This window comes from Dipodomys spectabilis, unplaced genomic scaffold, assembly GCF_019054845.1.
Source record: "Dipodomys spectabilis isolate Male_0828 unplaced genomic scaffold, ASM1905484v1 ptg000002l, whole genome shotgun sequence".
NCBI classification, from domain to species: Eukaryota; Metazoa; Chordata; class Mammalia; order Rodentia; family Heteromyidae; genus Dipodomys; species Dipodomys spectabilis.
The window spans coordinates 48,030,889-48,041,943 of NW_024870679.1; the positions used below are offsets into that span (position 1 = coordinate 48,030,889).

The 11,055-nt window shown below is 52.9% G+C and overlaps 1 protein-coding gene across 2 annotated transcripts in view; it reads left to right on the forward strand.

Annotated features, from left to right (window-relative positions):
- The window catches only part of Kcnq4 (potassium voltage-gated channel subfamily Q member 4), a 51,628-nt gene extending 42,971 nt beyond the window's left edge, over nucleotides 1-8,657 (forward strand). The window contains exons 10-14 of one of the 2 annotated variants that reach the window (XM_042675909.1): nucleotides 2,369-2,589; nucleotides 3,754-3,853; nucleotides 6,575-6,706; nucleotides 7,170-7,299; nucleotides 7,761-8,657. In XM_042675909.1, the coding sequence (XP_042531843.1) occupies nucleotides 2,369-2,589; nucleotides 3,754-3,853; nucleotides 6,575-6,706; nucleotides 7,170-7,299; nucleotides 7,761-7,976 (799 nt within the window). In that variant the 3' untranslated portion in view covers nucleotides 7,977-8,657. The remainder of the gene's footprint in view (nucleotides 1-2,368; nucleotides 2,590-3,753; nucleotides 3,854-6,574; nucleotides 6,707-7,169; nucleotides 7,300-7,760) is intronic. The other variant, XM_042675918.1, reaches the window with a different exon arrangement.
- The last annotated feature ends 2,398 nt before the right edge of the window (nucleotides 8,658-11,055 follow it).

Genomic DNA, 11,055 nt, shown 5'->3' on the forward strand with positions numbered 1-11,055 from the left:
GCTCTTTGGTGCCCATTTGTAAACAAGGTTTCTTTGAGCTTTTCGGTTCCAGAGAGGCTGATGTGAGCCTTTTTCTGGGCCCTACCCAAGGAGCTAGAATCCAGGACCACTCCTGGGAAAAGAGTGTCTTCTTGCATTAAAGAGGAGCCAAGGTCTCTGACTGGCTGGAAAGTTACAGAATTCCACAAACCAGGCCAGAAGCTCCCTCCTTATTACAGAATCAGAGCCCAAAAGGGACCTTTCAAGGCCTCTAGTGCAAGCCTCAGCCCTGTCCCTCCCCAAGTCTTGCAAAGTACAAGCATAGTCTTTTTTTTTTTTTGGTCTGGTCATGGGGCCTGAACTCTGGGCCTGGGCACTGTCCCTCAGCTCTTCAGCTCAAGGCTAGCGCTCTACCACTTGAGCCACAGCGCCACTTCCGGCTTTTTTCTTTTTGCTTATGGGGTGCTGAGGAATCGAACCCAGGGCCTCATGCATGCAAGGCAAGAGCTCTACCACTGAGCTACCTTCCCAGCTCTGCAAGCATAGTCTTATTACACACTTCTTGCTACAGGGAGGTCCTCCTTTCCCAGAATGCCATCGGAGCCGGATGTGCTGGATGCATTGATCCAGAGTTCTGGGTCCTTGGCTGAAGTGCCAAGGCCTTCTTCAGCCTTCTCCTTCTCTCCCACATGGAGGAATGGAGGACAGGGTGGGGTTGCACGGATGGATGGGTGGGGGTGCTTGCCGGCATGAGAGCCTGCAGGAATGGCTCTGCATAGGCAAGTTTGGGAAAGCTGCCCTCAAACTTCAGTTGGAGTCTTTGGATGTGTTTGAGGGATCCTGGGTCAGCAAAGGGCATGCTAGATTTCAGAAGCCATCCCTCTGCTTTCTTCAGGGCCCCGATCCTTACCTATAACCTCTCCCCTCTGGACAGAGGCCCCTGCCCCCAAGGATGGTCCCACATCCGGGCCGCCTTCCTGAAGGTGCCCCTGGTTTCGAGATCTCCCTCACCTCAGCACCTTGACTCTTCACCCCTCTCCCATGCTTCCCACCCAGCACCGAAACCAGAATCTGTCTTCTGTGCGACCCTTGATCCGAAAGTCCCTGAGAACAGAGAACATGGCTTATCTCACCTTTGCCACGCCTCAGGCCTCCTCAAAGACTGACTGTGCTCTTCTGAGCTGGAATCCCAGACATTTTGGGAAGGGACTTCCCCCCAAACCTGTCCACAGGGAGTCCTTCCGCGACAAACTACAGGGGAGGCAGCAGTGACGCCTCAGGGCATGGAGTAAAGGGCGTTTGCATAGGTCCTACCCAAATGGCTAGAGTGGTTCTTGAAGCTCTTGGACACAGAGTTACTCTACCAGGTATCAGTTAACCAGGGCCTGTTCAGAGACAACCAAGGCATCCCCTACCTGTCTACCTCCAAAGTTTGGGGATGTGGTAGGGAGCCAGGTACAAGAAAAGAAGTCAGAATGCATACCCAGACATGTACATGTGTTTGAATGCACACAGATGTGTAGGGTGAGCTGGGTGCTTAGGGGGTAGGATGGGTGAGTGGTCTTCACAGGGGGTTCCAAGATCACATGGGACATCAGCCCCAGTGAGCAAGGGAAGGGAGGGAAGATGATAGAATAACAGGTTGCCAAACACAGACTCTTCACCAGGGAAGTGGGCACTGGGCATGTCCTGGGCATTCATTTGGGCCCAGCAATCAGATTCTGGGGCCTACTGTACAGCGGGCCTTCACCTTGCAAGCGGCCATGGGTACCATCATATGAAAGTCTGTGTAATTGAGACCTTATTTTGCAGTGTACTACTTGCACATCTGTACCAGGTCCTAGAGCCCTGACTTGACCAATGCGTGTGTGCACACGTGTGCACACGTATACACACACCCACACACCATGTATATCCATACTGTGCATGTGTACACATACCTCCTCAACCCCATCCAGCCAGCTCCTGTGTACAATGAGGACTCAAGGCCTCCTAAATGTGTATGAGGCCAGGTAAGCTCCGTTCCTCAGCAGCCAGTCTGTGCCCAAAGGGGTTGCCACCTCCACTTTCCACCACTCACCTGGGACTTGGCCCAGATCCTCTGTCCTCCTGTCTGTCTCTGACTTCCTTTTGGACTTCTCTCACACCTTCCACTCTGACATCTGTCTCCTGTGAACCCCTTATCTGTCTGAGAAGTGTGGGGTATAGGGGGGAGGTAGGGTTGGGGATGGGATGTGTTCCACTTGACTCTGATTCAGTTTCCAGTAGGAGTCAGGGTCCCCCTTTACTATGCCCCAATGGCCACCCCAAAGTCCTAAGTCAGCTTTGATCCCCTAGCCCCTTATTCCATCCCTGGCTAACTTGGTTCTCTTCCCAACTGCCCTGCCAGCAGCCGGATGGGTATCAAAGACCGCATCCGTATGGGCAGCTCCCAACGGCGGACAGGTCCTTCCAAGCAGCACCTGGCACCTCCACCAATGCCTACCTCCCCGGGCAGCGAGCAGGTAGGCGAGGCCACCAGCCCCACCAAGGTACAGAAGAGCTGGAGCTTCAATGACCGCACTCGCTTCCGGGCTTCTCTGAGACTCAAGCCCCGCACCTCTGCGGAGGGTGAGCCCTTGGAGGTCTAGGGCCCTGGACCAGCTGAGAGGGAGGGGGGAGGGTAGGGCCTGGGTACTATCTCTTAGCTTTATGTTCCACATTCAAGTCTGTTGCTCTACCACTTGATCCACATCTCCATTTCCAGCTTTTTTTAGTGATAAATTGAGATAAGAAATCTCATGGACTTTCAAGGTTGGCTTCAAACTGTGATCTTCAGATCTCAGCCTCTTGAGTAGGATTACAGGTGTGAGCCACAGGTGCCCAGTGGGAGGTTGTTTCTTGATATCTGCATGCAACTTGGATGATGATGTAGGCAAAGGCTGCTTCTTTCTGCACCTGGCAGCCACTTCTGGAAAGTGCCAGGGCTGGACCAGATTTCCTGGAAGATCCCTCCTAGTTGCAAGACATGTTCCAGGCTGGGGAAAGAGGATTGTGAGTAGAAAAGATGGAGGATGGAGATAGCCAGTCTCTTTGATTGCCTGTGTTGTGTCAAGATGTCCAGGCTGACAGCTCAAGAGAGCTTTTATCCTGGCAGGTTATAGAACCCCCAAACCAGTCTTTGGGAGGTGCTGACTCATGGAGGCCTGGGAATGGTTGATGCCACTGGACTTCCCTCTCTCTCTCCCTTCCTTCTGCTGGGGAGGGGGCCAGTGTCATCTCTTTTGCAGTGCAGGGCACCAGCCCCACAGGAGCTGTTTCTTATCTTTGCTTTAAGGGCCTTCCCTGGTAGCAGGGAACCAGCTATGTGGGAGGCTGTGGAGGAACTAGCCCTGAGCCTCCTCCCTTCTCACAAGAGAATAAGCACCACATGGATATGTGCAGAGCACCAAAGCCCTTTCCCCAGAGCCCCCGTCTTGCATTTGGGGTGAGGACTAGCAGGGTTTTCTCCAAGGCCGTGTGTATCCTCTCTGCCCAGAACAGAACAGATGTTCCATTCACCTGGCATCAGGCAGATGTTTTCCCTGCCTAACCACAGAGACCTTTGGGCCTGAGTGCCCTAGGGTTTTTGGACCTGGATAGGGCAATGACAGGCAGTAGCCAGGGAAATAGAAGCCTCGGCTGCTTGGTGCCCCAGGATGGTGCTGGGCCTTTGTCTATTGATCCATGTAATACAGGGTATGATTCCTTCTGCTGCTGACTCTTGGACTATGTAGGCCATTCTTGTCTTTTCAGAGGTCCCCTCAGAGGAAGTAGCAGAGGAGAAGAGCTACCAGTGTGAGCTCACGGTGGATGATGTCATGCCTGCAGTGAAGACAGTCATCCGCTCCGTCAGGTGAGGCTGAAAGCTGAGGTGAGCACTCCTTCCACCTGTTACCTGCTGCTGCTCCCCATCTGGGCTGCCCTCTTGGCCAGGCCTGGCCTGGCTCCCAGTGTGCCAGCTGCTGCCCTCCTGGAGTGCAGGAGAGGTAGGCAGGTGACAGGCAGCTCCTAGCAGGGCTTGCTTCTCTGCATCATGTCCAGACGGCCTGGCTCCAGGGGCTGGCGGCGTGGCCACTCTATGCTCCCTGTCCACACAGGCACCATCCTTCAAGCTCCTCCTGATCTGCTTCTCTGCTTCTCTCTCCTTTCTCCATCTCCCAGTTCATGTCAGGCCCTTTCCTTCTTCTCCTCATTCATGTCAGCACCTGTCTGTCTCTCCTGGGATCTCTGTCTATGCGGCCTTCCCAGCTTCTCTGTGTTCAGTCCCAGGCTCCTTTTCTCTCTGCATCTCATCTCAACTCTCTCTCTCCTTGGGTGTCTTGGTCTCTTTCTCTCCAGACTTCCTATAGAGCAGCACTTTTCAAACTACAGGTCGAGATGTTTTGAAATCAACTTAGTGAAACCAAATTAGTGGGGCTATGGTAAGCATTAAAAAAAAAAAATGGGGCTGGGAAGGTGGCTCAGTGGTAGAGTGCTTGCCTTGCATGCATGAGGCCCTGGGTTTGATTCCTCAGCACCACATAAGCAGGAAACGCTGGAAGTGGGACTGAGGCTCAAGTGGTAGAGCGCTAGTCTACAGCTGAAGAGCTGAGGGACAGCGCCCAGGCCCAGAGTTCAGGCCCCACGACTGACAAAAAAAAAAAGCCATGAGAATGCATCTGTCATACTGAGGGGAGGGTAAATAATGTTTATGAAATTTGTTTTTCAGTTACGTGTGTGTGTGCATGTATATGTACGTGTGAGCTGGCTTGCAATATAAAATACATTTTTATGGTAGGGTTGGCTTAAAAAGTTTGAAAGCCTCTGCTACATCAGCTGCCATGACAATGGGGACCCATCTGTGTGTGCTATAGCCAGGGCCCGGGTGGATCTAGCCCTAGATACTTGGCCAGGAGTCCTGGCTCTGTCTCCATTTCCAGCCTGCAGTTCTAGCCCCAGAGGCCCCTGAGTTCCAAACCTTGTGGACTCAGTTCCTTTCTTTCCTCGCTCAGACATCTGCTTGTAAGCCTCTTGCCCTTGTGTTTGTTTTGAAATCAGAGTCAGCAGGATCTTTTCCCACAGTCTGAGATCTCTCCTCACCCCCTTTCCTCTTCCTGCCATGTTCCCTGTGGTCATTATCTAGAACATAGTGCCTGAGCTGCGAGGACTGTTATTTCTTTAGCCACCACAGCACAGACCCTTCACACTCAGCATGCCCTAAACCTACTCCTTCTTCTGGTCCTGCATTTCAGGCAGTGACACCACCACTACCCACCCTGTGGCTTCAGTCATCCTGGACCGGGAAGCCTTTCCGTCCCATCTCCTGAATTGCTCGTAGCTGCCCCTTAGCTCTATTCCACTGCTCCTTTGCAGCTCAGCTCTGTCCCCTGAATCTTCCCATCTATGACCCTGGCTCTGGGCACTCATGCTAAAGCAGAAAGAACCCCCACCCCACCCTAGTGCCCACTCTGCCAGACTCTTGAGACTGCAGTCTTCTTCATCTTCCAAATAGCTCATCTGTATCCTCACACTGTCCCCTGCTTGGGGACAGACCCTGGACAATCATGTACCTGTTGCTGCCTCTCAGAACTAACATACCCCCATGCCTGTTTCCAGAAAGCTTCCTTCATCCCCCACCTCTTGCCCTGGGGCCAGAAAAATGCTACTCTCAAAGCTTGCCCTCTTAACTCCCAAGGCAAGCCCGTCCCTTCTCATTACTCCCAGCCCTCTTTCTCCATTATTTGATCATGTATCCTGTCACTCCATAATTGCCTGTGCCCTCTCAGTCTCCCACCTTGGACCTAGGCTCCTTGAAGCCTAGACCCTGGGGTCCAGGGTCTCACAGCAGTGCCAAGTATTTGTGGGATGAATGTAATATTTCTTGTGGCCCATCTAGCTGAGGGACACCAGACTCACACCCTACCTCCCCAGGTTACCAAGACTACAGATTCAGGCATATGAAAAAAAAAAGAAACTTTAAAAAAACAAAAAAAAACTTATTGAGCCAGCCACTGGTAGCTCAAACTCAGGAGGCTGAGATCTGATGATTGTGGTTCAAAGTCAGCCCAGGCAGGAAAGTGTCTGTGAGACTCTTATCTACAATTAACCACTAGAAAACTGGAAGTGGAGCTGTGGTTCAAAGTGGTAGAGCAGTAGCCCGGAGCAAAAAAGAACTCAAGGTCCTGAGTTCAAGCCCCATACACACAAAATTATTGTTATTATAGAAGTGACATTACATTTATAATTTACAGGGGTTACAATTACATAAGTCAGATAATGATACATTTCTTTTTAAACAGTGTCACCCCTTCCCTCACTCCTAGTTTTTCCCTCTCATCCCCACCCACAACTTGTATAGTTCATTTTCAACATAGCATCTAGTGAGTAGGGGGGGGGGGGATCAACTTTTGAGGGCAGGACAAAGGGGAGCATGGTGGAGGGTGGGGCATCCAGCTGAGGTTGCTTGCAGTGGCCTAAGCAGGACTGGAGCTGGACAAATGGGTGGCAAAGGGGCAAAAGGAACTGAGAATGAATCCCTTACTAGAACTAGGCCCTTCCTCTGAAACTCCCTTTCTCCTCCCACCCCTCACACCAGGATTCTGAAGTTCCTGGTAGCCAAAAGGAAATTCAAGGAGACACTGCGACCATACGATGTGAAGGACGTCATTGAGCAGTATTCAGCAGGACATCTGGACATGCTGGGCAGGATCAAGAGCCTACAGACTCGGTGGGTTCACCAGCCCCTCCTACCCTGAACGGGCCAGGGCTGGACCTCCGGGCGGCAGGCAGGGGTGGGGGTGGGGGTGGGGGCTGGGGGCTGGGAGGGCGGGCGGTGCGCACCGCCTAGGGGTAGATGCTGGACCAGAGTTTCTGGGCTGAGTAAAGTCACTGCCTCACAGCACGCGGCTATTTTAAGGCTTAAGTAAAACTTAACCATAGGTCCTCTGTATGGGCCCTATAGAACTGCACTCCTGGGCGGGGGTGGGGGGAGAGGGGGATGGAGGAATCTTTACATCGACTGTTTCCTGGCACTAACTCAATGGGCCTAAAATAATCACCAACCTCCCATCTCCCAAATGGAAAGGCAGATTGTCCTCCGTGGCCACCTCTTGCCTCAGGAGTCGCATATCTCTTTTCTAGGCTTAGAGTTCTTGTGGAAGGGCTCCTTTCATGGTTCCTTTTTCCTACAGGGTGGACCAGATTGTGGGTCGGGGACCCGGGGACCGGAAGACTCGGGAGAAGAGCGACAAGGGGCCCTCCGAGGCGGAGGCAGTGGATGAAATCAGCATGATGGGACGCGTGGTCAAGGTGGAGAAGCAGGTGGGTGTAGGATGGCGGAGCTAGTCGACTTGGGTAGGCTTCAGGAAGGAAGTGAGGGGAGGAGGGAGAGGTTCTCAGAAGCGCGGCCTAGAGGCACTGCTGGCTACTGCTGCGCCCCAGCTGGAAGCCTGTCCCCTCCTGAGCCCGGCCCACAGGAGGCCAAAAGCCCTCTAACTCTGTCTCTCAGTTGTCTGCCCTGGAGTGTCTCAAACAATTTCAGCTCAACTCCCCGCGCGCCCCGCCCCCGTACCCCCTACTCCCCCCCCTACCCCCATCCCCTCGGCCCAAGCTTTGGGCAAACTGCTATTGCAAGCCCCTCAGCTCTCCATTAGCCCCGCCCACCACCGAGCCCCGCCCACCACCGAGGCCCACCGCCTATCAGCCCCGCTCTCCCTTCGCTCTGCACCGCCCACGGCCGTCGCCCCGCCCCCGCCCGCCTCCCAGCTGTGCCCTGCCCCCAGGTGCAGTCCATCGAGCACAAGCTGGACCTGCTGCTGGGCTTCTACTCGCGCTGCCTGCGCTCCTCCGGCACCTCAGCCAGCCTGGGCACCATGCAAGTGCCGCTCTTTGATCCCGACATCACCTCCGACTACCACAGCCCCGTGGACCACGAGGACATCTCCGTCTCCGCACAGACGCTCAGCATCTCCCGCTCGGTCAGCACCAACATGGACTGAGAGGCTTCTCCGGGACGGGACGGCACTCGGCCGGCCCCTCGGCCAGGAGGCCACGCCCGCCCTCTGAGGCCTCGGGCCTCCTCTCTTACTTGAACTCGCTCCCTCGCGGGGAGAGAGGCCACACGCAGTATTGAGCTGCCTGGGCGGGCGGCGTATCTGCCGCCGGTGGCAGGCCCCCCAGGAGCATGAGATGCCAGGCCATGTGGAGGGCTATAGCAGCGGCTGCCCCATGGCCTCTGGGCTCCCCAGTACCCTGCCTGCTCCATCAAGGCTTGACCTGGCCTGTCTGGCAGGGCTTTGTGCTGAGAGTGGGAGTGGGCCCTGGGCCCTGGGCCCTGACACAGCTTCCAGCTATGCAAGGCGAGGTCTCTGACCTGCCCTTCGGGCAGAGCAGGGAAGCCCTCCTGCCAAGTCCCCACCCCTCTTGGGGATGGGCCCAAGGTGCCCAACAGGTACCCACAAAGCACAGGACCCAGCCACAAGGCAGATGGGCACCACATATGCAAACTATGTTAAATATGCAACTTGGGGACCCCCATGGGGTCCCCTCTGCCTCTCCTCCATTGGGAGATGGGCTCCAGAAGTAGCTGGTCTCAGGCTGCTCGGCCCTGACCCCATCCCTATTCTTTGGCTTATCACTCCATCCTCCCTCAGCATGGGGCCTGGTTCTCCCCTGCCCTCCCATGTTCAGGTATCACCTCACAGAGACTTCCATTTTCTGCTGGATGTCCACTCCCCTCCTTGGCCCTCCTTTGACACTCAGCACAACTTTCTGTATTCTCCCAAACCTCCCTAACAGTGCTCCAAGATTAGTCACACAAAAATGGTCCTTTAGTTTTCCAGACATAAAGAAAGCCTCACACCGACTCACACAGCCATCCATACTTGGAGACACGAGCACAGAGCCACCTGCTCTTTCCTGGGCCTCTGTAGTAGATATAGGTGTGCAGGCCTTGCAGGGAGAGGTATACTAATAGGTAGGTAGCTTCTCAGTCTTTTTGGGCAGGATAGGGAGCTTTATTTACAGTGACCCCAGGTCTCTTCAGGGCTACCCAGAGCTTTACCGACTCCTTTTCCTCAAGAAGATAGACTCCTCACTGGTCCAGGAACCTTGATTGCTGTCTCTGCCTGCTCCTGAGGGCCTCCTAGGTATCCATACAGCAAAACTCAGGCCCAAGTCTCTGGAGCCTGCACTCTACTTGGTGAGACCCCTGGCCTACCCCCTTTCCTAGTCACTCTAATTCTTAGAACAATAATCCATCTAGAAATGACACCAACTGTGCACCTGGTTGGCCCCATCCCACTTCTTCAATTCAGTTGACAGCCCTGCATCCTGGCATTAGTGCCCAGCTGCTGCAGGACCCCAGAACCACTTTCCTTACCCTTTTGTTTATCTTCTGCAAAGCCAATACAGGTGGCAGGAGGGCTAGGGGTAGTGGACCAAACCCAGCCTTCTGTGGGAGGCCAGGCAACAAGAGGCTAACACCAGGCTGCATCTCATACTGGGGACCTGCATGCACCAGCACCAAAGCTTGGGTTGGAACTTGCTCAGCCTCATGGGGGCCCAGCCTCTGCCCTTCGTGCCCTCTGCATGTACCATCATGCCCTAGATGGAGTCTATCTTGGCTTGCCATACCTGCACTGCACTGTTCCCAGAGAGCCATTCCTCTACCTTGCTCAGAGAAAGAACTGCAGAGAGGGGCAGGAGAATAGGACTATTACCCTGTGACCAAAGGAGATATGGGAGAAGCATCCCTTCCTTCCATGATCCAGGTTCCCCCTCCTAACCCGGTTCTCAGATATGCAAGTACCTCACTTTGTTAACTTATTAACTTATTGGTTTCATTAAAGTTTTCAGCAGGAGATGGTCTTTGTTTTATTCAGTGTGTATGGGATGAGGCTCCTGGTTTGGGGATGGGGACAGTTGAACTCTGTTGTCAATAATAAGAACTCACCCCCAAGTCTAGGGGGAAAGATTTGGTTTCATGAACAACTAGACTAGGTGCTTAAACATATGAGAAATCTTTCATGTGAGGAATCTCGCAGGCAAGTCGATCTATTATGATGACCAGTAAACATGGTACCATTTTTTCTAAGAGTTTGGCCAATCAGGAAAATAAAAAAAATGTTAAGTTTTACAACAAAGAGAGTTTACTATGGGGAGTGGATATCCCTGTTGTAAGAACAAATGGAACCAGAAATAGCCAAGAGAAAGTGGTTGTGGGAGCAGTGACCCCTTCTTGGGCTGTAGGAAGAGGCCAGGGGATATCAGAACCCACAACCTTAAGGTTGGAGGTGTAGCCCAGAGGTGGAGCACTTGCCTCATATGCCCAAGGCTCTTGGTTTAATAACTAGAACCACACACACAAAAAGTACTCATAAGCTTGCTGAGGGGGTTCCCCATAGTGCTGACACGGAGGTCTGAAGAGGAGGGACTCTGACTGGTCTTGTACTAGATATAGTGCAGCTCCTCTGGGAGGGCAGAAAAAAGCTGAATGGTGGAATCATCTGGGCCACCTGGCTGTTGCTGATAAGGCTGAGAGACAATGGTATAAGGAAGTCTCCAGGCCCTCTGGTCTCTCTTCTTCTTATCAAAGCCATAGTATCACACGATGCTTGGAACTTAAAACGGCTTTTGGACACTCGGTTCCATACACATCAACCCACAGATTTTCCATATTATAATAGAAACTCTCATCTAATAAGATGAAACTATGCATCATACAAATGAGGACACTACTCCTCCCCCTAAATGAAAATAACACAAAGTCCAGTAATGGTGTTCATCTCCAGGATTAGTCACCAAATCCATATTTTGATGATGTTAATTGTTCTCTAATTCAGTCACAATCCTACCTGTAAATAAACTCAAATTAGGAATCACTTACATTTTTTTGTGTGCCAGTCCCAGGGCTTGAACTCAGGACCTGGGTGCTGTCCCTCAACCTTTTTCTCAAGGCTAGTGTTCTACTACTTGAGCCACAGCTCTACTTCCAGCTTTTTGGTGGTTAATTGGAGATAAGAGTCTCATGGACTTTCCTGCCTAGGCTGGCTTCAAACCATGATCTTCAAATCTCAG